Source organism: Callithrix jacchus, chromosome 22, assembly GCF_049354715.1.
Source record: "Callithrix jacchus isolate 240 chromosome 22, calJac240_pri, whole genome shotgun sequence".
Classification (NCBI taxonomy): domain Eukaryota; kingdom Metazoa; phylum Chordata; class Mammalia; order Primates; family Cebidae; genus Callithrix; species Callithrix jacchus.
The window spans coordinates 47,955,982-47,983,944 of NC_133523.1; the positions used below are offsets into that span (position 1 = coordinate 47,955,982).

General features: G+C 56.6%; 1 protein-coding gene across 4 annotated transcripts; it reads right to left on the reverse strand.

Annotated features, from left to right (window-relative positions):
• Positions 1 to 967: 967 nt before the first annotated feature.
• Positions 968 to 26,938, reverse strand: PPP1R12C (protein phosphatase 1 regulatory subunit 12C). 4 transcript variants are annotated; one of them, XM_035284006.3, is made up of 22 exons: positions 26,518 to 26,938; positions 21,962 to 22,092; positions 21,764 to 21,882; positions 12,176 to 12,335; positions 8,138 to 8,282; positions 7,971 to 8,045; positions 6,098 to 6,171; positions 5,889 to 6,016; positions 5,715 to 5,788; positions 5,288 to 5,446; positions 5,143 to 5,210; positions 4,521 to 4,658; positions 4,211 to 4,301; positions 3,173 to 3,253; positions 3,036 to 3,096; positions 2,798 to 2,880; positions 2,659 to 2,699; positions 2,482 to 2,581; positions 2,279 to 2,383; positions 1,939 to 1,989; positions 1,735 to 1,785; positions 968 to 1,612 (listed from the first exon to the last, which is right to left on the reverse strand). In XM_035284006.3, the coding sequence occupies exons 1-22, from the start codon at positions 26,836 to 26,838 to the stop codon at positions 1,526 to 1,528; spliced, it is 2,343 nt and encodes a 780-aa protein (XP_035139897.1). In that variant the 5' UTR covers positions 26,839 to 26,938; the 3' UTR covers positions 968 to 1,525. The 4 variants fall into 4 exon arrangements, with proteins under 4 accessions (XP_035139897.1, XP_035139896.1, XP_078217015.1 ...); XM_035284005.3 differs by having other exon boundaries at positions 2,798 to 2,883; XM_078360889.1 differs by lacking the exon at positions 8,138 to 8,282 and adding an exon at positions 10,428 to 10,512.
• Between the last annotated feature and the right edge of the window lie 1,025 nt (positions 26,939 to 27,963).

Sequence of the window (27,963 nt, forward strand, 5' to 3'; positions counted from 1 at the left end):
CGCCTCCCAGGTTCACGTGATTCGGCTCACTGCAATCTCTGCCTCCCAGGTTCAAGTAATTCTCCTGCGTCAGCCTCCTGAGTAGCTGGGATTACAGCTGTGCGCCACTATACCCAGCTAATTTTTGTATTGTTAGTAGAGGTGGGGTTTCACCATGTTAACCAGTCTGGTCTCCCAACTCCTGACCTCGTGATTCACCCGCCTCAGCTTCCCAAAGTGCTGGGATTACAGGTGTGAGCCACTGTGCCCAGCCTTTTTTTTTTTTTTGAGACGGCATCTTGCTCTGTCACCCAGGCTGGGGTGCAGTGGCGTGATCTTGACTCACTGCAATCTCCACCTCCCTGGTTCAAGTGATTCCCCTGCCTCAGCCTCCCAAGTAGCTGGGACTACAGGTGCACACCACCACACCTGGCTAATTTTTGTATTTTTAGTAGAGATGGGATTTCACCACATTGGCAAGGCTGGCTGGAATTCCTGACCTCGTCTGATCCGCCCACCTCAGCCTCCCAAAATGCTGGGATTACAGGTGTGAGCCACCACACCCGGCCAAAATTCCAGATTTTTATTTTTTATTTTGTCCCCGCCCCCCAATTCCAGATTTTTATACACAAATTACTCCAAATGTTAAATGTTGGCAATTGACTAATAAAAATTTGTGTCAAAGACACTGATGGCAAAACGCAAGCTCCCCAGCTCCATATCCCTGGCCAAGGAGGTCCTGCCAGCTGACCCTTCCTCCCCCATGAACTTCCCCTCAGCCCCTGCCTGCAATCATGCCAGCTCCACCTTGGAGCCTTTGCTCCAGCTGGGGGCCCTTCCTGAAGCTCCTTTCCCACACTAGTGAGCAAGCACCTGCCCATCACTCAGCAGCCCACCCAAATGGCCCAGTGGTTTGGTCACAGAGATGCACAGCCCCCCAGGACAGAAGCAGGAAACAGCACCCGACCTCTGGCTAGGCACACAGACCTGGAGTGGCAACTTCACGACTTTTATTTGTGGTGCCTGTGCTTTATCTCGAAAATACCTTCTCCCCCTGCCCCGGACAGTGGGCGGGGAGGGGGCAGCAAAAATAGAAGACGTCCCTCCCTATTGCACATGGGCCCTATATACAGGCCCACCTGGCTGAGGCCAGCGGGACTCTTGGCACATTCTTGGATCCCTGCTCAGGAGGGGAGGGGTAGTGGGGTGGCATCACACGTGAGATGGGGACCTCCAGGCAGCCACTCTGGTCCTGGCAACTGATCCTTACACTTCTTGGTCTTCAGTTCCTTCCTGGTCCCGTCTCCGGCCCTGGTCCGCTCTGGCAACGTCCCCCTACCTGGCTCGGCCTCCCACCTCCATCCTGGCCTCGGGTGGCCCCCTTGGCTCCTGGGGACTCTGCTCCCCTCCCAGTCCGGAGGTCCCAGGGGGGCTATGGCTTCTCTGAGACTTCCCCCGGAGCCCTGTCACTCGTGTTCACACGGGGGAAGGGGTGCGTGTGGCAGAAGCAGCTGTATAAATACGGGTGCGGGGAAGTCCCTCCAGGTCACTTGGAGAGTTTGCTGATGACGCGGATCAGTGCTGCATTCTCGTCTTTGAGGCGCTGGTTGTCAGCGCGGAGGTCAGACAGGGCCTAGGGAACAGCAGGAGTCAGCTGGGCAGCCCTGGCAGACTGCGCCGCTGCCCACCCTCAGCCCTCGGCCCTCGGTGCTCGGTGCTCTGCCTACAGCCCGCACAGGCCCCAGGAGCCCGCACCTTAAGCTCCTCCTCCAGCTCAGCGGCCTTGCGCTCCAGGGCCCTGCGCTCCTGGAATAAACGGGGAAGTTCAGAAACCGAGGCTGAGGAGGGTGGGGGAAGGCTGGGGGCCAGCTGGGAAGGGCAGTGTGGCTCTCTTGGTCCAGATTTAGTGAGGAGAGGCTGGGGACGCCTCTGGCCCCCGGTCCCAATTCCCCTACTCACGAATCTCTCTAGCTCCAGAAGAGCTGGCCTCTCAGCGAAGCGTTCTTGCCTCTGGTGAGAATACAGAAAGCACAAAGGTGAGCCAGGGAAGCCAGCACTGCTCTGAGCAAGAGGTGTTAGGATCCTGCTGGGGACCCGCCCGCCCACATGGGCCAGGCCCCGCCTCCAGCAAGCCCGCAGCCCCACCCCTTTCAGACTCCACCTCCGAGACCTCGGCCCCGCCCTTCAGGCGGAGCCCAGCCCTGCCCGGCCCCTCCCGACCAGGCTCTGCCTCCCTGCAGTCTGAGCCACGCCCAGGCGGCCCTTCCAGTTCCGGTGACCCGGGCCTCGGCGCCCTTACCTGCGTGGCCCGTTCCAGCTCCACCTTGAGCTGTGCCAGCCGCAGCGTGGTCTCGGTCAGGGCTTCGCGAAGCCGTTCGTTCTCCTTGCGCAGCTCTGCATACAGCTGGGGGTCAGGTGGAGGAGGGTCAGGTGGAGGCTGGGGGACGGGGAAGCCAGGAGGTGGGCACCCAGCGAGAGCTCCGACGGAGGGTGGGATCGCACCTTTCTAAAGCCTCCATCTGGCTCCTCCGATTCTGGCTCAGGTTCTGGGTTGAGGTTCCGCTGCGAGCGCTGCCTGCGGGCTGAGGGGCCCTCGAGGGTGCTGGGGCAGGGAAGGAACGCCCGTCAGTGGCCGCCCCGGTTCGCACGCAGGCCCCACCCCTCCTACCCCACCCCTACCTGGACTCCGGGCTGCGGTCAGCCGGCTCCGCCTCCTCCCCCTGCGGGCAGGTGGAGGGGGTTCAGCGGGTGTGGGAGGGGCTTTGCCCGCCCCCAGGCCACCCTCTGCACAGCTCGGCCCCACCTGAGCCCTGCTCACCTCCGCAGGCCCCCTCCACTCCTTTCCGACCTTGCGGTGCTCCCTGGCCGCCTGCGGTCCTGGACCCTGCCCGTCGGGCGCCTCTGCTGGGGAAGGGGCAGGAATCAGCCCAGGCACTTCCGGAGGGAGCCCCCTCTGAGTGCCCGGGTCCCCGGGTCAACCCCCCAGAAAGCAGGAAGACTATGGGAAAGACTGGATGGTGCCCTGGGAACGACCTCCCCCAGAGAGCAGACCTCACCTCTCTGGGCAGCACCCTCAGAGTTCTCCACTCCAGGGACTCGGGGCCTCCGAGAAGGTTCCTGTCGGGACGGGGAGGCCAGTCAGGGCACCAGGACGTCTCGCACCACCCCACGCGCCCTCGCTGACCCTTCTCACCAGGCTCTGCGCCGGTTTCCCTGGCTCTGGGGCCTTTCCTGCCGCCTTCTCTGCCTCCTTCAGGTCTGTCAGAGTCACACCCTGGCAGGGAGAGGGAGAGGGGACAGTCAGGGGATGCTGGGGTCAGGCCCAGCTCCTTTCCTCAGACCCCAGGCCCCCAGCCCCACCTACCTCAGACCCAAGAGTCCAAGCCCCCAACCCCTCCTCCTTCAGACCCAGGAGTCCAGGACCCCAACCCCTCCTCCCTCAGACCCAGGAGTCCAGGCCCCAGCCCCTCCTCCCTCAGACCCAGGAGTCCAGGACCCCAGCCCCTCCTCCCTCAGACCCAGGAGTCCAGGCCCCAGCCCCTCCTCCCTCAGACCCAGGAGTCCAGGACCCCAGCCCCTCCTCCCTCAGACCCAGGAGTCCAGGCCCCAGCCCCTCCTCCCTCAGACCCAGGAGTCGAGACCCCAGCCTCTCCTCCCTCAGACCCAGGAGTCCAGGACCCCAGCCCCTCCTCCCTCAGACCCAGGAGTCCAGACCCCAGCCCCTCCTCCCTCAGACCTAGAAGTCCAGACCCCAGCCCCTCCTCCCTCAGACCCAGGAGTCCAGGACCCCAGCCCCTCCTCCCTCAGACCCAGGAGTCCAGGACCCCAGCCCCTCCTCCCTCAGACCTAGAAGTCCAGACATCAGCCCCTCCTCCCTCAGACCTAGGAGTCCAGACATCAGCCCCTCCTCCCTCAGACCCAGGAGTCCAGACCCCAGCCCCTCCTCCCTCAGACCCAGTAGTCTAGACCCCAGTCCCTCCTCCCTCAGACCCAGGAGTCCAGACCCCAGCCCCTCCTCCCTCAGACCCAGGAGTCCAGGCCCCCAACCCCTCCTCCCTCAGACCTAGAAGTCCAGACCCCAGCCCCTCCTCCCTCAGACCCAGGAGTTGAGACCCCAGCCCCTCCCCCCTCAGACCCAGGAGTCCAGACCCCAGCCCCTCCTCCCTCAGACCCAGGAGTCCAGGCTCAAAGCCCCTCCTCCCTCAGACCCAGACCCCAGCCCACCCCACACCTGTGTGGACCTCCGAGACTGGCGCATGAGGCGGGAACGAGCTTTTCGCTGGGATTCCGACTCCTCATCCCGCACAGGCATCTGGTAGGACCTGAGGAAAGGGCCCCAACCTCAGGGAGGGGCCTGGGGACCCTGTCCCATTCCATGGGTGACACCCTCAGGGGGAGGCAAGTTCTATGGGAGAAGACTCCAACTCCCAGCAGACCTGGGGCCAGCTCTCCCTCAGGAGCCCACCCAAAGCCCCAGGACTCCTGCTTGACATCGTTTCTCCCTACTGAGGGAAGGGTGGAAGCCTCCTGCGCCTCTTCACCTCCGTCTGTCCCGGGAGTCTGCTGGGGGTGCCGTGGAGGCTGTGGGTACATTTGGCTTCACTGGGGATTCAGGTTCCAGAATCCTGGAGGGAGGCGAGGAGTTCTCCAAGCGAGGAGGAGGCTTGATGACCTCAGACCTGCATCAATTCATTCATTCAACAAACATTACTCATGTGCACTGCGTGCTGCCGCTGGAGATGCGGCTGAGAACAAAAGACACAAGTTATCTGGGCCACAAGAGTCAGGGCTGAGCAGAAGTACACAAAACCAACAGAGGCATGAAAAGCCCAGCACACTACCCATACCCTGAGAGAGAGAAAGGGCTCTGGACAGAAGCAGTGGGAGAACTGGGGCTGGGAGGGTGTGCGTGTGCAGACAGAGCTGTGGTGGCAGCAAGGTGGCCAGGGTGCGCCTTGGGGGGAAGGCAGGGGAGAAGAGGTGACATTTCAACACAGACCTGAGGGAGGGAGGGAGGCCCCCAGGAGGGACATGGCACAGGCCCTGGGGTGGGAGCAGGAACCAGACCCCAGGGAGCACACAGACTGGCCCAGGATCACACAGAGAGTTTTGGAACCCAGACCTGCTGCCCACCCTCGAGGGGCCCAGGCCCTGAGGACTCACGGGGCAGTCCGTTCTGGCAGCTTCTGGGAGGTGGTCGGGGTAATTCTGGCAAGACGGAGCTCCTTGGCCTGTGCAGAGAGAAGGGGAGAAAGGGGCAGTCCCCTCAACTGGGCAGGGGCCTGGACCTGGCTCACCCCCTACTCACCTGAGCAGAGGTCCCTTCCAGCCAGGAGGAGGAAGCTGATCGCTGCAGCCCAGCTCCGGGGGCTCCCTCTGCTGCCCGCCTTTCCGGGGGACCCAGGGCACCAGAGCTCCCTGTCTTCAGGAGGCCAAAGCGCCTGGAGAAGGGGGCCTCTTCGGGCGGCTGTGAGAAGGTCTCAGTTAGGGAGAAAGGATCCCTCTTCTCATACCTCATGGGTTAACCCCCAAGGACTGCAACAAACTACAATTCCCAGCAGCCCCTGGGGTAGGCACAGTTTTAGGCTTTTTAGAGGCAGCCAGTTGTCCAGGAGGACTCTGGGAACTACAGTCTTCACCCAACCTACTCCCACAGTTCCTAGGTTTACGGCTTTATGGAATCCCACCTCCCCAGCCCTCCCAGCCTCACAGGACCTCTCAGTGCATCCGCTCACCATGGGGCTCTTAGGGCTAGGGTGCGGCGGGGAGGAGACGCCGTTGAGCGTTGTGGGTTCTGCAGGGGGTGGCTCTGCGGTGCAGGAGGTCACAGAAAATGCCAGTTGCCTCGAGAATCAGAGAACCCGACCCCCACCTCCCTCAGACCCAGGAGTCCAGATTCAGCCCCTCACCGGTGGGACCTTCTTCTCCTTCATCCTCATCCTGGATGGGGGGCCCCCCAGCCCCACCAGGCCGGCGCTCCTTGGACAGGTCCTGAAGGGAAATCTTCTCTCGACTGCTCAGACGGCACACAGAGCTCCTGTTGGGGAAGGACAGGGCGTGGGGTGCAAGCCCAAGCCTCCAGCCACCCGGCCATACCCAGACTCCTCCCTCCCTGTACCTTCTGTGTTTGCTGTTGGAGGGCACTTGGGGCTCCTGGCCCCAGCTCTGGGAAGCTTCTTTTTGGTTCCGAAGCTGCAAGGAGGGAAGAAGGGAAGGGGGCTGCTGGGGAGAGGTGGAGCACATGTCCCCCAGAGCAACACCACCATGAACAGGTGTGCAGGAGCTCAGTGCCCCCCTCGTGGGCTTACCAGCTTTCCTACAGATGGCCACCCTCATGGAGAGGAGGTGCCCTGCATTCAGCAGGCGCCCGTGGCCACCATGTGCAGGCACTGCCATCTTGTCCTCATGGCCCCCAACCGTGAGAAGCCTCCAGTCTCATCCCAGAGGGGTCCTTCTAGCTCCCAGGGGCGACCTGCTCAGATCTTACCCTGACCCCTCAGCACAACCAGGGCACTGGTGGGCCCTCAGCTGCCCCACTCTAGCTGCCAGCGTTCACCTCGTCCTTCCCTGTACAGTTCACCACTGTCTCCACACCTTCAGGCTTCTGCATGTGGTCCTTGTGCCTCCCACCAGGAGTGCTAGGAGGGCCCTTCATTCCTGGCCTTCTAGCAAACTTTTTCTTTTTTTTTTTTGAGACAGAGTCTTGCTCTGTCACCCAGGCTGGAGTGCAACGGCATGACCTCGGCTCACTGCGACCTCCCCCTCCCAAGTTCAAGCAATTCTCCTGCTTCAGCCTCCCAAGTAGTTGGGATTACATGCTCATGCCACACCTGGCTAATTTTTGTATTTTTAGTAGAGGTGGGGTTTCACCGTGTTGGCCAGGCTGGTCTCAAACTCCTGACCTCAAATGATCCACCCATCTCAGCCTCCCAAATTGCTAGGATTATAGGCATGAGCCACCATGCCCAGCTCCAGCAAACTTTGTGCTATAGTAAGTACTCTTGTCTTCCAGAAAGTGTCCCCAGATGCTCCCAGGCTGGGCTCCCCTCATATCTGACTGAGCTGACCCTTCTCTACCCATTAAACCCCCCATGGCCCTATGGCTCTCAGGGCAGAAGCCACCCTGTTCCTCAGCCTGGCACTCATGGCCCTCCAGGGTCTGCCCTGCCTTACACCCCCCTCCCTGGGCACCTCAGGGCACCCACCCTTGCCCCCAGCCTGAGGGAGAACTTCTTCTCCTATATCCATCAGCCTCCACCTGGCTCCTGCCAACCTTTCAAAAGAAGCCGTCTCTGCTCCCCTGCCCACACACCGGAAGCCCTGGGCCGGGCCTCGGGAGCTTCCTGTTGCCTAACATAGCTCACTGAACACAGGCATGGCTCCTGCGCTTTCCAGTGGCACACATTCCCCGGAGCCTCCTCACAGAACAATCCATGTCACGAATAAGCCCTCATACAGGTTGCACACCATACATTCCCACTTGACAGGGGAAGAAACTGAGGCCTGGAGAGGGTAAGTGGCTGGCTGGGACCCACGGTAGATCCATGGCAGAGCCGGGATTCCCACCCAGGCAGTCTGGCCAGGGCTCGCACCCTTCACTCCTTCACGATATGTTTTCCCAGCAAGGCTGCCCCAGGGATGGCTGGGGGACACCTGGTAGGTGACCAGCCCAGCCTGAGTCTAGGACAATCCTGTGCGTGGCTGCTGCCAAGGGCTACCCTGAGGCAATGAGGTACACTAAGCCAGTTTGTCTGAGTGTCAGACAACCCCGTCTGGGTCCTTCTGCTGCCTCCCCACCAGGCAGCAGGAAGCTCTGCAGCCCTGTGTCCATTCTGCCCTGGCAAGGGCCTTCCCTGGGGATGGGCTGGGTCACCAAGCATGAAAAAGGAAGTGGCTGGGGTGGTGGATGTCAGAAGTCAGCGGGGAGTCCCCCCTCCGCAGCCTCCTCTAAGTGAGGAGGCTGGAGTGATCTCCTCAGCCCTGACACTCACGTCCTCCTGTTTCCGGGCCAGTTCCTCCAACAGGCTCAGCACTTCCTCATCCGCCAGGTCACAGGGCCGCTGCCCCTGGGTGAGGGGAGGAGCAGGAGCAGACAATGAAGGAGGTGCTGGGCCCTCCCCATGCCCTGCCCCCCACCAGACTGGGCCCCAGCCCTCACCGCGTGGGTCAGCGAGTCCATGCCCCCGCCATGCTCGGCCAGCAGGCGGCAGGCGTCCTCCACTCCCCAGTGTGCCGCCGCATGCAGGGGAGTCCAGCCATCCCCATCCCGGAGCTCTGGATCGTAGCCAGCCTGAAGGAGCAACCTGGGGGCCAGGGAGGCTCTGGGTCAGAGGCCAAGGTGGGGCGCTGGGCTGATTTTGGCCAGTGGGGCAGCAGCTGAGGTCCCAGGCTTTGAGACCAAAACGCCCCTGGACGGGCTGGTAAAGAGCCGCCGCCCAGCATCCCCTGCCACAAGAGGCCCCTCTGCACTAGGGGCATGGACCAGCGGCTACATGTTAAACCATGGCCCTGCAGGTGGCCTCTGGAACCTCCCCCTGGTTTGGGCTGTGGGATTCCATGGTGGAGGCAGTAGGGTGTAAGGAGGCAGCCCCAGAGAACGTGGGTGCAGGACCCCGTGCCAGCCTCCACACCTGTCAGAAGGATGGGACCCCCAAAGGGCTTTCTCAGGGCAGTAGTTCTAGGACCCCAGCTGGCTTAAAGCAGTGACTTCCAGCCAGGGCAATGCTGTGCACCGTCCCCCAGAGGAGACCCGGCAGGTCTGGAGACATTTTTGTCGTCATAACTTGGGGCAGGGGCTGGTGGCATCGGCTGGGTGGAGGCCAGGGAGGCAGCTCCACACCCAGCAGTGCCTGGGAACAGCCCCACAAGGAGAAGGATCTGACCCACAATGTCACTAGCGTCCAGGCTGAAACCCCCCACTGAAGACAATTTGCTGCCAGAAAACAATAACTGTCTTAAAGCACTCGGTGTGAGGGCAAAGCCGAGGTTACCAGTCCGGGGCCTCTCCGGCTCAGCGGAGGGTAGGACGCGTCTATTTTTGGAGAACTGGAATGAACTCTGTCAGTGAGAAAGAGCCTCACAGAGTGGAACAGATGGTCAGCCTGGGATAGGCTACAAAGGCCTTATAAGCACAAGTCCCTCCATCTGACCCCACCCACCTCGCCCCTCACCTTTCCCACGCTTTGCCGCTCACCCTGCTGCAGCTGACTGGCCTCTCGCTACCTCCCCAGGTACCCGCCCGCCCGCCTGCCGGCCACAGGCCTCTGCACTTGCTACTCTCAGCCTGGGGAGTGTTCTGTGCCCTGCGTCATCTCATGCTGAGCCCCTTTTCGGCAGCCACCACTCCCTCACCCCCATGTCTCCTGACCCCAAAGCCCCTCCTCATCACATTTGGCTTCTCCCACCACCCTATTTATATCTTGAGCCAGCAGTTCTCAACTGAGACGATGCTGCCCCCCAGGGGACATGTGGCCACGTCCAGAGACATTTTTGGTTCTCACAACCAGGGATGCAGAGGCCAGGGAGGCTGCCCCACAATATCATCAAAGAAACATACACCTCTACTCTGCGGTCAGGCTGGTCGCGGTGGCTCACACCTGTAATCCCAGCACTTTGGGAGGCCAAAGCAAGCAGATCACTTGAGGTCAGGAGTTCAAGACCAGCTTGGCCAACATGGCAAAACCCCGACTCTATTAAAAATACAAAAATTTAAAAAATAAATAAACATACAAAAATTAGCCAGGTGTGATGGTGCACAGCTGCAATCCCAGCTACTCGGGAGGCTGAGGCAGGAGAATCGCCTGAACCCAGGAGGCAGAGCTTGTAGTGAGCTGAGATTATGCCACTGAACTCCAGCCTGGGCGACACAGCAAAATTCCATCTCAAAAACAAAAATTAATAAATGTAGTCAATAGAGCTGAGTGTAAACATGCACCCTTACAAGGGAGCAGTAATGAAATTACAGTCAGCAAATACTTCTAAGTCCAAAGTACTTCAGTGCTACCCACCCAGGCCACCAGCTGGACACAGTCACCCCCGGCCAGACACAGGCCGCCCAGCTGAAGGCCAATCTCCTACTGTCCCTTGCAGCCGGGAGAGGTCACGTGACTAGGATCTGGCACATAGGGTGATGACGTTAGTGGTGCAGTGCCACTTGAGGACTGCTCTCTTAGAACGATGGGTGTTTGCTCCCTTTGCCCTCCCTCTTCCTGCTGGCTGGGATGCAGGTGCAATAGCAGGAGATGAAGCAGCCCCCCAGGACTGAGGGGTGGAAGCCATGGGAGGAAAAGGGCATAGCCTCCAGGCCTGGGCACGTCACTGGGCCCAACCACGTAGCATTTCCAGTCCTTTTGTGGTAAGGATCATCTCAGGGAGGGACACAGCACCGACACAGCCTCTGAGCAACAGAGCTGGGACTCAGGCCAGACACAGAGGCCCAGGCACTCTACCTCAGCAGCAGGTGTTAAGCAGAAGGGACGGCCTGGAGCTGTTACAGGCATCTGAAGTACCTCACTGAGACAACCAGATGAAAAACTGTCAATGCAGAGGTGAGCAGAGAGGGGAGGAATTCATGTTAACTTCATTTTTATGCTGAAGTGTAAGATCACAAAAGAGAGAGGAGGGAGGCCGGGCGCGGTGGCTCACACCTGTAATCCCAGCACTTTGGGAAGCCGAGGCAGGTGTATCACAAGGTCAAGAGATCGAGACCATCCTGGTCAACATGGTGAAACCCTGTCTCTACTAAAAATACAAAAAATTAGCTGGGCACGGTGGCGCGTGCCTGTAATCCCAGCTACTCCGGAGGCTGAGGCAGAATTGCTTGAACCCAGGAGGCGGTGGTTGCGGTGAGCTGAGATCACGCCATTGCACTCCAGCCTGGGTAACAACAGCAAAAACTCCATCTCAAAAAAAAAGAGAGAGAGAGAGAGAGAGAGGAGGGAACTGATAAAAGAATGAGGAACCTGAGCATGAGAACTGGAACCAACAACTTTAACGGAAAGGGGAAGGCAGCCAAATAGGAGCAAGTAAGACCCGAGACTGAGGTGAGGCTGACACAGAGAGTATGGAAGAAAATTTAAACTGTGTATGCTGCTTGGATGGGCGCAGTGGCTCACGCCTGTAGTCCCAGCACTTTGGGAGGCGGAGGCTGGTGGATCACCTGAGGTCAGGAGTTCAAGACCAACCCGGCCAACGTGGAGAAACCACGACTCTACTAAAAATAGAAAAGTTAGCCGGGCTGGTGGCGTACTCTCATAGTCTCAGCTATTGGGGAGGCTGAGGCAGGAGAATCGCTCGAACTCAAGGGGCAAAAGTTGCATTAAGCTATGATCACACCACTGCACTCCAACCTAGGTGACAGAGAGCGAGACTCCACCTCAAAAATAAATAAACACAAATAACTATATATGCACCAAATAATACATATACAAAGTGTAACTGACAGAACTACAAGAAGAAACACGCAAAGTCCATAATCACAGCAAGAATTTAAAATATCACTACAGATAAAACAGCGTGATTATAAGGTTGATGTAATAACCTACAGAGAACACTGTACTTGATGACACCATTCTTTTCCAAATTGCATATACTGGGGCATAAGATAAAACAAATTTCAAAAGGTAGAATCATATAGAAGCCATTCTCTGACCATGGTGTAATTAAGCCAGAAAAACAGTAACACAACGGTGACTAAGGAAGTCCTATATATTTGGAAATTATGCCGAGCACAGTGGCTCACACCTGCAGTCCCAGCACTTTGGGAGTAGGTGAATCACTTCAGCCCAGGTGTTCTAGACAAGCCTAGGCAACATGTCAAAACCCTATCTCTACAAAAATTAATGGGGCATGTTTGTGTGTGCCTGTAGCCCCCACTATTCAGGAGGCTGAGGTAGGAAGATCACCTGAGCCTGGGGAGTTGGAGGCTGCAGTGAGCCACAACTGCACCACTGCACTCCAGCCTGGGCAACATACCAAGACCTCGTCTCAAAATAAATAAATAAGAAAAGATTACAAATTGGGAAATATTTTACAGTGAATGACAATAAAAAAGATTGCCACATCAAAACTTGTGGGTACAGCTAAGGCTGTACTTAGAGGGAAATACATAGCCTTAGGTACATACATTGAAAAAGAAAGGGACAAGATCCACAGGAAGGTATAAGACAGCAGGATGGAACAGACAGGCCCAACTTACCTCATCACCTCAATGTAGCCCTTGGCAGCGGCCACGTGCAGGGCAGAGGCGCCTGTGCGGGGGTGCCGGGCCTCTGGCATGGCGCCCCCATTCAGCCAGCACCTTGTGTCATGAAGCAGCAACTCCTCTTCTGCACGCTTGGCTGCCTCCACGTCCACACCTAGGAGGATAAGAGGTATTAGGTAGGACTCACACCCCATGACCTGGAAGACCCAGGGTTATACCCTGGGCTGGCCGGGGTTGAGCCCTGTGACTTGCTGACTCCTTCTCCCCCTGCTCCCCTGTGAGACTCAGGAGGCCTAGACTCGCCCAGCTGTTTCCCAGCTGTGCTCCATGCAGTCCTGGGTCCCACTCAGGGTCCCACTCAGGGTCTCTGAGTCAGCACTAAGCACAGGGAAAATGGAGATCACAGGCCTTTTCCACTTCAACCAGAAATTCACCTTCTTTTTATTATTTTTAATAAAAAGCTAAAGTTTACTGAGCAAATCCAGTGTTCAATTACATCTAACTTTTCCTATCACTACCAATTTTTTTTTTTTTTTTGAAACAGAGTCTCACTCTGTCACCCAGCCTGGAGTCCAGGGGTTCAATCTCAGTGCAACTGCTGCCTCCCAGATTCAAGAGATCCACCCAAGTAGCTGAGATTACACACATACGTCACCACGGCCGGCTAATTTTGGTATTTTTGGTATAGGCAGGGCTGCACCACAATTTTGGTTGGGCAGGCTGGTCAAACTCCTGACCTCAGGTGGTCTACCCGCCTCAGCCTCCCAAAGTGTGTTGGCATTACAGGCGTGAGCCACCATGCCTGCCCAATATCATCTCAATCTAGCATCTTCATACATTTTATTACCATCACTACTTTTCTCACTCATGACAATAAACCAAGCGAAAGCCACCACATGAAGTACTTGTGCCATTAGGGCAACAGCTTCTTTCCTACCCAGGCGTTTGATCCCTGTTTGCAAACGTGCTAACACCTACAGCAATCTGGGAAAAGCACGCTTCCTAACTAGTCCGATTCATTTAATCCCGTTGCTGTACTGTATTATAGATGTAAAAGACAAGTAATGGCCAAAATTAAATATAAGTTGACTTTGGATCAAAACAGGTGCCCTTGCTGAGGCGGAAGTCCTTATCTACTGGTGGCCACTGAGGATCCTTACTCTTTTGCAAACTATAAACTTTTTTTTTTTTTTAGATGGACTTTCACTGCAACCTCCACCCCCAGGGTTCAAGCGATTCTCCTGCCTCGGCCTCCCAAGTAGCTGGGACTACAGGCACCCACCATCACATCCAGCTAATTTTTGTATTTTTAGTAGAAATGGGGTTGCACCATGTTGGTCAGGCTGGTCTTAAACTCCTGACCTCACGTGAGTTACCCATCTCAGCCTCCCAAAGTGCTGGGACTACAAGCATGAGCCACTCTATCTGGTCTAATTTTTTTTTTTTTTTTTTAAGAATAAATAGAGATGGAGTCTCAATATCTTGCCCAGGCTGGTCTCAAACTCTTGGGCTCAAGCAAAGCTCCCACCTCAGCCTCCCAAAGTGCTCAGATTACAGGCATGAGCCACTGTGTCTGGCCAAACTTTTTATTTTCCTTAGGAGTCGGGGTCTCACTCTGTCACCCAGGCTGGAGTACAGTGGCATAATCATAGCTTACTGCAGCCTCAATCTGCCGGGTTCGAGCAATCCTCCCAGCTTAGCCAACAAGCAGCTAGAACTACAGGCACATGCCACTTTGCCCAGCTAACTGTTTTTATTTTTTGTAGAGATGGGGGCCTCCTGATTTTGCACAGGCTGGTCTTATTAAAACTCCTCACCTCAAGCAGTTTTGTTTGTTTGTTTAAATGAGACAGATCCTTGCTCTGTTGCCCAGGCTGGAGTGCAGTGGTGCAACCTTGGCTCACTGCAACCTCAATGAACCTCCCAGATTCATGCAATCCTCTTGCCTCAGCCTCCCTTGTAGCTGAGATTCCATGGGATACAGGTATCCAGCACCACGCCCAGCTAATTGCTATATTTTTAGTAGAGAGAGGAGAATCAATTAAACTCCGGAGGCAGAGGTTGCAGTAAGCCGAGATCCTACCACTGCACTCCAGCCTGGGCAACAAGAGGGAAACTCTGTCTCCAAAAAAAAAAAGAAGATAAAGCGAATCAAGAATTGTTTCTGTACTGATTATATGTTGAAATAATATTTTTGATATAATGGGTTAAATTTAAAAATTATTTATTTTACCTGTTTCTTTTAACTTTTTCTTTTTTGAGACAGAGTCTCACTCTATTACCAGGCTGGAGTTCAGTGGCTCGATCTCAGCTCACTGAAACCTCTGCCTCCCAAGTAGCTGGGACTGAAGGCGCACATCACCATGCCCAGCTAATTTTTAGTAGAGACAGGATTTCACCATGTTGGCCAGGATGGTCTCAATCTCTTGACCTAGTGATCTGCCTGCCGCGGCCTCCCAAAGTGCAGGGATTACAGGCACGAGCCACAGCACCCGACCTTCTTTGTACTTTTTAAAATGTGCCTATTTGAAAATTTTCAGTTGCATTTGTGGCTCACACTGGATTTCCATTTGACAGCACTGGCAAAGAACCTCAATGTGCCACCGGCCCACTTACAAAACGAAAATCCCACAGAGCCAACAGAAGGCCCCGTGCTGTTCCCCAATCTCACAGGTACCACGACCAAAAATTTGAACATGTGTTTTGTTATGCCCTTACCACATGTATATATGGTAAACTTCTGCCACAGGGCTAGAAATGGGACCCAAGAAACACAATCCCAGCAAATGTGTGTGTGCTTGTCCCATTGCAAGACAAATTGTCCAGGAAGGGTTGCAGTTTGGCGCCACCTGGTGGCCCCCGGGCACCAGGTGTAAACTCCAATGGGACGCCTGAGGGTCTCCCTGCTGGCTGGGACATCTGGCAGTGGCAGCTACTCCAGGAATGTCAGCTTGGCTGGAGCCCAGCTCATGCGCCAGTCTGGAGTGGAGCGCCATGGAGAATACCGGGGACTCAGGGATCTGCCTTTTCTCCCTATCGTTTCTTCTCTTTTTTTTTTTTTTTTTGAGACAGGGTCTCATACCGTGTTGCCCAGGCTGGAATGTAGTGGTATAATCACGATTCACTACAGCCTCGTATTCCTGGGCTCAATGGATCATCCTGCCTTGGCCTCCCAAAGTGCCAGGATTACAGGCAAGAGCCACCACGCCCGGCTCTGTCATTTCCTTAAAAGGAGTCACCTACTGTTCAATCCTATTATAGCTGAACGGGTCTCAATTCAGGGCGGGGAAGGTGACTGGCTTTTTATTCAACCACAGCCAGTGCCCTTCCATGTCTGCTGCACAGCCCTCTACGATTTGCTTTTTGTGCTCAACATGTTGCTGAGATTTGTCCGTGTCTGCAGACAGAGCCCTTGATCAGGGGTCAGCAAGCTGTGGGTTTTCTTTATCTTTTGTTGCTGTGGTGGTGGTAAAATGAACAAGATAAAATTTACCAATGCTCCTTTTTTAAAGTGCACGATTTGGCGGCATTTAGAATACCTGCAATATTGTGCAACCATCACCACTAGCCACTTCCCGAACTTTTTCATTATCCCAAATGAATACCGTACCCAGTAAGAAGTCCCTCCCAGACAAGCGCCATGGCTCATGCCTGTAATTCCAGCACTCTGGGAGGCCAAGCTGGGAGATCACTTGAGCCCACTATCTTGAGAACAGCCTGGGCAACATAGGGAGACCCTGTGTCTGTAAAACTAAAGTTAGGCCGGGCGCGGTAGCTCACGCCTATAATCCCAGCACTTTGGGAGGCCGAGGCGGGTGGATCACAAGGTCAGGAGATCGAGACCGTCCTGGTCAACAAGGTGAAACCCCGTCTCTACTAAAAATACAAAAATTAGCTGGGCATGGTGGTGCGTGCCTGTAATCCCAGCTATTCGGGAGGCTGAGGCAGGAGAATTGCTTGAACCCAGGAGGCGGAGGTTGCGGTGAGCTGAGATCGTGCCATTGCACTCCAGTCTGGGTAACAACAGCGAAACTCCGTCTCAAAAAAAACAAAAAACTAAAGTTAGTTAGCTGGACGTGGTGGCGCACACCTATGTCTCAGCTACTTGGGAGGCTGAGGTGGGAGAGTCACTTCCAAGGCTGCAGTGAGCCATTATCACCCCACTGCACTCCAGCCTGGGAGGCAGAGTGAGACCCTGTCTTTAAAAAAGAAAAAAAGAAGTCACTTCTCAGACTTCCCTCCTCCCCAGCCCCTTGTACCCACCAACTTTGTGGTCTCTATGGATCTGCCCATTCTGGAAGGCGATTTTTGCAAATAAAAGTATAGCAGAACACAGTCATTCCCATTCATTCACACACTGTCCCTGGCAGTCTCCCCTCCCCAGTACTGGTGGGACAGTGGTGCCAGGCAGGGGCGGTATGTCCTGCAACACCTGAACATGCACCTTCGAGCCCTTTACAGAGAAAGTTGCTGCCCCTGCTTAAATCACTCATTTACAGATGAGTGATTGATCATTCTCTCTTGGGTGTGGACTCCAGCCTCTTACTACTGCAAACAACACTATGATGAACATTTGTCCATGGGCGGGAAGGCCTCTCTCAGGCTGCCCAGGAGTGGAACTGCTAGAACAAGGCAAAGGTGGGGCTTTCAGCTATAACTGATGCTCACCCAGCGTTTCCCAAAGTGGCTGTAATCCAGCAGAAGTTAAGAGCTCCCATGCCTCGCCCTTGTCGGCACTTGTAGCTATCCAAGGGTGGATTCTGCGTCTCTCCAACACCCCGCTTCCAGCTGACTTGGATGGTGGGATTCCAAGTGAGCTGGCTTCAAATGTTTCAAAAACATTTCACGTTTCCTTCCTGCCAGTTTCATGCCCCTGTGCAAAGCGGCCAGAGAGGGTCCCTTCTGCATAGGACATGGTGCTGCTGTGTGTCCCTGGGACCTGTCTCTGCAGCATACGTGATGCTTGGGCCTACAAAAACCCATCTCCCTTCCTCTGTGACTTCATTCTTGACTTTCCTCACCCATGTTTTGCCCCACATGGTTTCAGTGTCACTGGGCCCACAGCCTGGCCCCAAGGTGGGCACATCACCAGGCCTTCCTGTCACCTTTACAACAGTGATGGGCTCAGGAGCTGGCATGCGGCCAAGGTGGCCCAGTGAGCATCACCCACTGGGAAAGAGGTGCTGTGTTTTGGCTGGGATATGGGCCTGCAGTTAAGACCCACACCAAGCGCCTCGTGGAGATAACCTGCCTAAGAGAGAAGCCAATGCAGAGTTCAGCAGAATGATGGAGAGATGCTCTGGACTTCACTTGTGCCCCTGGATCAAACTATGCCTGAAGCCCACATAACTCATGGACTTCAGCTACGTAAGGTAACAGATTGCCTTTAAAAAAATAATAATAATGTGGCCAGGTACAGTGGCTCACACCTGTAAGTAATCCCAGCACTTCAGGAGGACAAGGTGGATGGATCACCTGAGAGCAGGGGTTCAAGACCAACCTAGCCAACATGATGAAACTCCAACTCTACTAAAAATACAAAAATTTTGGCCGGGCACAGTGGCTCAAGACTGTAATTCCAGCACTTTGGGAGATCAAGGTGGATGGATCACAAGGTCAAGAGTTCTGGTCAATATGGTGAAACCACGTCTCTGCTAAAAATACAAAACTTAGACAGGCATGGTGGTGCGTGCCTGTAGTCCAGCTACTCGGGAGGTTGAGGTTGTAGCAAGCCGAGACTGTGCCACTGCACCCCAGCCTGGGCAACCGAGGGGGACTCCAGAGGGAGGCTCTGTCCAAAAGATAAAAAAAAGTAGACCCATTAAACTACTTCCCATTCTCCCCCCCCTTCTCCTGGCCCCTGGCTGCTGCCATTCCCCTGTCTGTCTGCTATTTTGACTATTCTGAGTACCACACAGATGTGGAATCACACAGTATTTGTCCTTCTGTGACTGGCTTATATGACTTACTTCGTAGCATGTGTCAGAATTACCCTCCTTTTTTCTTCCTTTTTTTTTTTTTTGAGACCGAATTTCTCTCTCTTGCCCAGGCTACAGTGCAATGGCATGATCTCGGCTCACAGCAACCTCAGCCTCTCACGTAGCTGGGATTACAGGGATGCGCCACCACACCTGGCTAATTTTGCATTTTTAGTACAGACAGGGTTTCTCCGCGTTGGTCAGGCTGGTCTCAAACTCCTGACCTCAGGTGATCTGCCCACCTGGGTCTCCCAAAGTGCTGGAATTACAGGCATGAGCCACCGAGCCCAGCCTAATTTCCCTTTTCAAGGCTGAGTCATACCCCATTGTGTGAATGGACCACACACTGATTTTCAATTCGTTCAGTGACGGGTACTAGGTTGCTACCTCTGGACTACTGTGAACGACGCTATGAACATGGGTATATAAACGGCCTTTTTTGGTACTGTGGGGCCAGGATCTCGCCTGACCCCAGGCTGGAGCAGCAGTGGCTCACTTCATCTTCCCCTCCCAGGATCAAGCAATCTTCTCACCTTTGCCCACTGAGTAGCTGGGACCACAAGTGCATGTCGCCACAGCTAGCTAATGTTTATGTTTTATAGAGATGGGGTCTTACTAGGTTTCCCATGCTGGTCTCAAACTCCTGGGCTCAAGAGATCCTCGTGTCTTGGCCTCCCGAAATGCTGGGATTCCAGGTATGAGGCTCCAGGCCTCAAAGGGCCTTTTCTGGCCTGGGCCAGGCGGAATGTGTTTTGGTACTTGCAGAGTCACACCCAATTCAGCACCTGAGTCGACTGGGCCAGAGGCCTTCATGGTGATGAAGTGAGCGGTGGCTCCAGGCCACCAAGTGACTGGCTGAGCAGACGACGTGCTCACTGAGCCCCAGACCCAGAAAGGAAAACAGCAAGCAAGCCAGGAAAAGCGAAGAGGACAGCCATGCCTGTCACCGGTCTGTTTTCTCGCCCTGCCCTGCCTGTGAGAGGCTGCCAGGGCCACACTATGGCAGCACCAGTGGATGCTAGCACCTGGTGGAACTCTGCATTCTGTAGGCATATCCTGCAAGGGGCGCAAAAGCCCCACCCTCCTTAGAGCTGGGGTTTGGCCCCTCTGAGGCTCCTGCGTAGAGGCAGGGTGTCACGAGGTGCCATGAGGTGTCACAGGCAGAGGCCTTGTGATGTGGGGCAGCGGAGTTCCACCCCCAGCAGTGCAGTGAGGGGTTTCCAGGGCTAGCAGTGGCCTTCATTCCTGGCTGATCCTACAGGCCAATATCCCTCACCAATGTAGGCTTCCCCTCGCCCCACAGGAGGGAAGAAGCATAGGCCCCTCTGAGAAACGGATGCAACTTATCAGCAGTTTCTGCAGAAAAATACAATGTCAGAAAGTTCATGGACCCCCTGGGAGCTTTTCTCAGTCTCCCTAGGGTCCAAGGGAGGAGAACTGATCCAGACAGAGGGAGCCTAAATCACTCGGATCTGGATTCCCTAGCTGGGTCCTGAACCAGATGGGGAGAGGCTACAAAGAATGTCAAGGAGAAACACAGGCCAACAGTGTAGCATCAAGGTTAGTGCACTGGGTAACTGTAGCATCAACGTTTACACAGCGTGCAACAATGTAGCATCAAAGTTTACACAGTAACAAGGTAGCATCAAAGTCTACACAGGGTGCAACAGTGTAACATGGAAGTTTACACAGTGTGGAACAGTGCGGCATCAAGGTTAGTGCAGGGGTAACTGGGGTAATGTGCTGCATACCTACCGTGCTTCAGCAGGTTTCCTTGTGGCAGGAGATGCCTGCTGTACATCAGGCGAAGAATTGCAATGTTTGCAACACAGTCTCAAAATGGCCGGGGTGACTCACGCCTGTCATCCCAGCACTTTGGGAGGCCAAGGCAGGAGGACCATGAGGTCAGGAATTCAAGACCAGCCTGGCCACCATAATGAAACCCCATCTCTACTAAAACTACAAAATTAGCTGGGCATAGTGGCACATGCCTGTAATCTCAGCTACCCAGAGGCTGAGGCAGGAGAATTACTTGAACCTGGGAGGCGGAGGTTGCAGTGAGCTGAAATCGCACCACTGCACTCCACACTGGGCAAAAAGTAAAACTCCATTTAAAAAAAAAAGGCTCAGGAATGGAAAGGGAGAAAGAAAGGAAGGAAGAAGAGAAAAAAGAAGAAAGAGGAAGGATTGGAAAAAATGTGTTTATGTCCGAAGCTGGGACGAGGTCACAAGGGAAGGACAGAAAGAGGAAACAAATGTATCACAAGTTAAAAACTGATGATTCTATACTGTATGATTCCCTTTATGTGAAGTGTACAAAACAGCAAACCTACAGAGACAAAGGGCAGAGAGGGCTGTCTGAGGGCGGGGTGACATCTGAGGGGATGATGAGAATGTTCTGTAGTCAATGTGGTGAACGTGTGAATATACTAAAAACCCTGAAGTGCGCACTTTGGGTGAATTGCAGGGTATGTGAATTACATCTCAAAAAGCTATCTAAAAAAAAAGAAACTGGCAAGTCTCAGTGTAAGTCACATGGGTACTCATAGGCTACTGTTTCAACTTTTCTGTAAATATGAAACAAAAAGTTTGGGGAGGGAGGAGAGAATCCAGCTCCAGAGTTGATTTCAACCACTCCCCATTTTAACGAAAGAAAGGCTCCCAAACTTCAGATCTCCGCCTCCATGTGTCCCATAGCTACTTCTCCCATGTGGCTCTCGTGATCCCGAACCCACATGGAACCCTATCCTTTTTCAGCCTGGCCAGCGACCCTGGGACACCACGTCAGAGACGTGAAAGCCTGCTGGTATCTTCATCACTCTCCCTTTCCTTCTAAAGGGTCTGGAGCCTGCCAGCACTAAGCTCACACCTTTCCACTGACACCCAACCAGACCCTGACAACCACCCCAGGAGGCGGTGCCTGTAGTCCTGTTTCAGGAACTAAGGGAAGCGAGCTTCAGGGACATGCCTGGAGTCAGCCAGTCACTGGCAGAGCTGGGAGGCAAGCTCAGAAAGTTGGACTTTAGAAGCCACACTGGGGACCCAGGGATCCTCAGTGATCATCACACACCTGCCAGAAGCAACACCCCTTCCCTGGAGAAATGAACTGGCCAGGCAGATTCAGGGGCTCTTGGACCCCATATGAAGGCTCCCAGGGTACCAGTCTCAAAGGACAGGGAGACCAGCCCCTGGCAGCCCCTGCATGCCTCTACTCCCCCCGAAGTAAATACATCCCTTCCCAGAAAGACCTGCCGCAGGGTCCCAGCAATCCCACCTAACGCACTTCGGGCGAGTCCCCCCAGCCCACCTGCCCCCCACCCCCACCCCGGCATTTCAATTCCCTCAGTTACTCAGGGAGTCCAATAATACTTCCAGTTGGTAGCAGCTTGAGTTCTCATCCTGTGCCTCCAATGGGCTCCAAACAATACTGGAGGCAGGTCCCTATGCCCCCATTTCATAGGTGAGGAAACTGAGGCTCAGAGAGAGACAAAGACTCCTGGGAAGCAGGGTCAGCCTTGGAGCCCAGACAGCCTCTAAAATTCTCAGCCTGGAGGCCACAGGTGAGGAGGGGCCCCCACCCCACACGAAGCACACCAGAGCCCACCTCGGTGGGCGATCTCCGCCTTCAGCAGCCCCTCCATGGCGTCCGACTCGGCTAGGTCCAGGGGCAGGTCCCCGTCACTGTTGACGGCGGCGATGTTGGCCCCATGGCTCAGGAGGTACCTGGGGGTGGGGGTCAGTCAGGGCTGAGGGTCCAGGTCCCCACCCTGACCAGGTCCTGCCTGGCCCTCCCTTGCCTCACCTGGCGATGTCTAGGTAGCCACAGGAGGCGGCCACGTGCAGGGGCGTCCAGCCCTCGTTGTCTGCCTGGTTCACAGTGGCGCCCTGCTCCACCAAGAAGCGCACCACCTCCAGGTTCTCATCAATGCAGGCCTGGGGGTGGGAAACAGCCGTCAGCCACACCTCCCCCAGCCACATCGTCCCAGCAAGGCAGGGCTCCAGAGGAGCCACAAAAACAGACCCAGGGACACGGTGCTAGTGACAGTGGGGAAAATGACCCAGCAGCCTCTAGCCACCAGCTGTTTCAGACACCCTGGCTGCCCAGTGGTCAGGTCAGCCAGGCCTTCAGCGCTCAGTGGAAACCACAAAAGGACTCCTGGCTACATGCAAACAGAAAGTGAACGGGAAGGGTTGGGGCTTCTCATCCGGGTGTGGGAATCCCACATGGTACTTGTTAGACACAGCAAAAGCCCCGTCACCACCCACAGGGTGGCGCTTCCAGTGCTCAGACTAGGGAAGAAGTTCCAGCCCCTCCTCCTTCAGAGCCAGGAGTCCAGGTCCCCAGCCCCTCCTGCCTCAGACCTAGCCAGGTCCTTCCAAGGGTCAGGCCTAGAAACAACCCCAGCAGATACTCTGCAGGAAGGTCACCCTGTGCTGGGACAGACTCAGGGGCCTGGACAGCACTCCCTGAGGGGTGAGGCAGCTGCACACCTGTGTGCCCAGGGCCCAAGGCAGTCACACTCCTGGTCACTGAGGCCCACTCTGCACGGGGCAACTGCAGCCAGGGGCTTACATGCGCCATCGTTGCTCATTCTTCCGCTAGGAGTCAAAAACTTGGGGAGACAAAAGCCAAAATCCAGGGGCCAGAGGAACTGACCTCAGGCCTTGTGGACACTGGGTGGGCCCTGGGACCTGAACTGGAGCTGAAGGAGGAGTGAAGCTAAACGCCTAGATCCAGGGGCAAATTAGCCCCCCAAGTCGCTCACCTCTCCACAGCTGCCCATCTGGAGAAGCGGGAGGGAGCTCCGAGGGCCAAGAGCATGAGGTCATGGAAACTCAGGCTGCAAGGGGGGCCGCACGTGCCCTGGGAACGGGATGAACTGCGCTCGTTTATTTCCACCCAGTTGTCATGGTGATGGGGGGGGCAAGGAGAGAGATGGGCCTTTCCCTTTCAAGGACCTGCCCAGCGCAGGCATCCTTGTGAAAGATGCCTGAGGCCTGGGCACCAGGGACTCAGGAATCCAGGCCCAGTCCCTCCTCCATTCAACCCAGAAGTCCAGGCCCCAGCCCTTCTGCCCTCAGATGCAGGAGTCCAGGTCTACAGCCCCTCCTCATTCAGACCCAGGGGTCCAGGCCCAGCCCCTCTTCCCTCAGACCCAGGAGTCTAGGCCCCAGCCGCTCCTCCCTCAGACCTAGAAGCCCAGGCCCCCAGCTCTTCTGTCCTCAGATGCAGGAGTCCAGGTCTACAGCCCCTCCGCATTCCGACCCAGGGGTCCAGGCCCAGCCCCTCCTCCCTGAGACCCAGGAGTCCAGGCCCTAGTCCCTCATCCCTCAGACCCAGGAGTCTAGGCCCAGTACCTCTCCCCTCAGACCCAGAAGCCCAGGCCCCCAGCTCTTCTCTGTTGAGCCCTAAGGATCCTGTACCCAGCCCCTCCTACTCTAGCCCCCAACCCCCTAGCCACTAAGGCAACTGGGGGGCAGGAATGGGGTGAGTGTACCAGCCTCACCAAGTGGTTAATAAACCCACCTGGGGTACCCTGAGAACTCAGGAACAGCCACAGCAGGGGGCTGGTGCTTGGGGACCTGCCCTGAGACGGATGCAGAACGAGAAACACATTCCCAGATGGACAAAGTGGCCGGGACTCAATCAAGAGTCACCCAGAGACAGTGACCAACCGTCCCTGTTTTCCTGGGACTGAGGGTTTCAGCGCTAAAACCAGGGTGTCCTGGGCAAACAGCATAAGCTGGTCACCCCACACCCAGACCTGACCCAAACCCAGTTCCCCTGCTTGCTGGCCATGTGGCCTGAGAAGGGACCCTCCCCTCTCTGAACCCCAGGCCACCCCAATCCTCCAGGCCTCCTGCAATGCCCTGAAGAGTGAGTTTGCCAAGCAGTCACCCCACAGTGGGGGGAGAATCCACCTGGAAGGCAGCCTGGAGGACAGGGCTGGGCAGCCTCTCTCAGAGTCCAGGCCAAGGAGGTGACCTGGGGCCTGTGGGGGATGCAGGAGGAGGGGGCTCAGTCTGAAGAGCAGAGCCAGGAACCCCTGTAGGGAAGGTGCAGGAGAGCCAGGGGCATGGGATGGTGGGTGAGGAAGGGGAACAGGGAAGCCTGAGGCCTTCTCCTGGGCTTACCAAGGACTCAAACCCAGAGGCCCAGGGCAGGGCTTAGGGAATTGGGACCCTGCTCTGGGTGGGGGTATGTCCCAGAGAGCACCAGGGCCTCTTTAAGAAAAGAAGGATGGAGAAAGAGAAAGCTGGTAGAGGCGACCACAGCCCGGTGAATACCTAGGGTGCATCATTCTCACGAAGGGAGTTTTTCACACAGACACCCTCCCTCCTCACCACAGCCCTGCCAGGGAGGGGCCGACTACTGACCCATGTCACAGGTGAAACTGATGTACAGAGGACTGATACAAATTCAGGGCTACAAAGCTGAAGAGCTGAAGTCAGAACTCAGGACCAACTCATTCTGATTTCGTTTTTCCAAACTGCTACTCTTTTTCGGAAGTGTAAATAAGCAGCAGCCCCAAGACCAGTGAAATGCGCCAGACTGTGGAGTCAGAGCTGCTCAGGCTCCGGGAGAGGGCAGTGGAAGGTGGCCACTGACAACCAGGCATCCTCCCCTTCCCGCCCACCCCCTGCCAAGCTCCCCCTCCCAGGATCCTCTCTGGCTCCATCAGTAAGCACACCTTAGGGGTTCTGGCAAGGAGAGAGAGGTGGCTCCAGGAAACGGAGGTGTGTCACCAGATAAATAATCTGCTCAACAGGAGGTCGGGGTTAGACCCAATATCAGGAGACTAGGCAGGAGGAGGCCTAAGGATGGGGCTTCTCTGTCACCAGTCCTGTCCCTAGTGACCCCACTGTGGGGTAGAGAGGACAGATAAAAGCAACCAGAACCAGAGCCACGTTAACCAGCCCTGGGCTTTGCCATCCTGTGCTGGGAATGAGAGAACCCTGGGAATATAAGGTGGTCCCGGCTCTGGGACCCAGGATCCCTGGAGGCAGCAAACATGCTATCATGAAGCAGACATGGGGGGCCGGACAGAGAGGAGGAGGACTGGCAGAGCTCTGGGGCCCCTGGAAGATGCCATGATGGGGGGCTAGGAGATCGAGCACAGAGACTTGCTATAGGGATCTACAGGGGCGAGGGGGGTGGGGGAGCTGCCCAAATAAAAGGAGAGGTGACCCAAATCCACAGGAGGAGGGGGCATCCAGGCGAAGACAGCGAGAGGATGGAGAGGTGGCCAAAGCCAGGGAGAGGGGTACTTTGGGGTGGTCCAGAAAGTGATGATGCAGGCCTATGAGAAGGGGCGGCGAGGACTCGAGGAAAAGACGTCACTCAAAGAAGGCCATCCTAAGAAACGAGATGGCACAGGCCCCAGGAGAAGAAGGAAAAGGGAACAGGGCGAGTTAAGACAGCAGTGGGGGCTGGGGTAGGGAGGAGAGGACCCAGATAAGGGGAGCATCCTCCAAGGACACCACGTGGTGCAGCGCCAAGAAGGAAGAGCATCCCTGGGCAGCAACAGACAGCACAGACCAAGGGGAGGAGGGAGTGGAGGGAGACGGAGCATGAAGGAGGTGGCAGGGAAGAATCGGGGCCTAGCCGTAGAGGTGGCCCAGGCCCCAGGCTGCCGGCGGAAAGCAGCACAAGCCTGTGAGAAGGCAGGTCGGTGAAAACGGTGCCTGCCTGGAAAGAGGAAACAGTGGGCCAGAGGCGCTGCAGAAGCCAGCGGAGCTAAAAGTGGTCCGGACTCGGAAGAGAGACGCCGGCGTTAGAGGGCAGAGGAGAGGCGGCGGCACAGCAAGGGCACTCGGGGGCGAGAAGAGGGCAGCGCAGAGTGGCAACGGCCAGGACCAGACAGATGGACCAGGCTGAGCCCTGGGATCTGGCTTAGGTTCAGGAGAGGGCAGGGCAGGGAGGGAGGCAGGCAAAGCCCAGGGCCGGCTGGAGAGGCTCAAAATCTTCAGAGGTGAGGTCGAGGGGGGATGGTAAGGAGGACTCGGAGGAGGGGGTGGGGTCAGCACAGGCTGGCAAAGCCAGGGCCCGTTAAAGCGGCCCCAGATCGGAAGAGGGGAGATCGAAGAGGAATGGTAAAGGGAACAGGGACAGGGTGGCAAAGCCTAGGGCCAGTTAAAACGGCTCCATTTCGGAAGAGGGAGGTGGCAGAGGGATGGTAGCGGGGCCGGAGCGGGGTGGTCAGCACAGGGCGGCGAAGCCCAGGGCCAGGAACGTCGGGGCGGATCGAGACTGGCAACGGCGGCTCGGAACCCGGGAGGGACGGGGGGCCTGGCCCGGGAGGACGCCGGGCGGAGGGTGGGCCTGGCCCCGGGGGACGCCGGGCGGAGGGCGCTGACCTGGTGCAGGGCGCTGATGCCATCGGCGTTGGTGGAGTCCAGCACGGCGCGGGCGGGCGGCGGCGCGGCGGGGTCCAGCTCGGCGCCGGGGCCGGGGTCGGCGGCGCGAAGCATCAGACGCGCCTCGTCCAGGTCGCCGCCCGCACAGGCCGCCAGGAACTCGGCGGCGCGCTCGAAGCGGACGGTGCGGGCGCGGCGCTCCCCGGGGCCCGGCTCGGCGCCCGCCCGCGCCCCCCACTGCCGTAGCTGCTCCCGCCGCCGCTCCCGGGCAGCAGCCGCCGCCGCCCCCGGGCCAGCCGCCGGGCCATCCTCTCCAGACATCGCGCCGCCCGCCCGCCCAGCGAGCGAGCGAGCGCCGAGCCCCAACTACCGCCGCCGCCGCCGCCCGCCCGCCCGCCAGCCCCGGGGGCCGCCGGGAACTGCCGCTGGCCCTGCACCGCCCCAGGGATCTCCCGGCCCCCACCCGGCGCGCCGACGTCACGGCGCTGCCCCAGGGTGTGCTGGGCGAGTCGCGGGGAGCTCTGGGAAATGGAGTCCATAAGCGGAAGCTGCCCCAGGCCACTTTCAAGAGTCGCTGTGCCCCCATGCACACTGGGAAGTCGGCAGCTCCGAGGGGCCCAATGGAAATCGCCGGATGAGGGCCTGCTCCGGGGAACGCTGGGAAATGGAGTCGACAAGCTGGAAGGGTGCCCCACGGCATGCTGGGAGGCGTAGTGCACCAGATACAGGGGACGAAGAGCAGGCTGCCCCAAGTTAGGAGATCGACTGGACTGCCGGGTGGGAAGGAGTGCGGAGGGAGGCAGGGTTGTTTTTGTTGTTTTTGTTTGATTTTCGGTTTTATTTTGTTTTTTTCCTGACCCCTTAACCAGAAATAAGCTCCACGAGGGCAGGGATTTTTGTCTTCTGTGCACTACTTGTCCTTAGTGCCTAGAACAGAACCTGAGAATAGGTGATCGCAAATATTTTTTGACTGACTGAATGAATGAATGAATGGGTTCACCAGGGCACCATGGGAAACTGAGTCCCCAACCCAGAAGCCATGGAAGACAGTCCACTTCCAAGCTTCCCTGGGTGACCTCCCGGGCCATGCTGGGAAATAAATTTTGGGGTGCAAAGGTCAGGACCACGATCCTAGGGCACGCTGGGAAATGTAGTCCACAGGGCCACACCCCTAAAAGCACAGCGGATCCAAGGCAGGGCCCCAAGGCATCTCGGGCTCGGTGGGCAAGAGAAATCCACAGTCCCTAATGGTAATCCGTGAGCCACACCGAGAAAGGGAACCTAAGGCACAGCGTCCACAAGGACAGGGCCCCCACAGTCTTACAGTCCAGGCCCCCGCGCTCTCTCAAGGCAGGCTGGGATTGGTGGTCCCATCACCTTAGAGCAGGCCCAAGCGAGGAGCACACCTTAATCTTCACCTTACATAACCCGCGCCTAGCTCCAAAT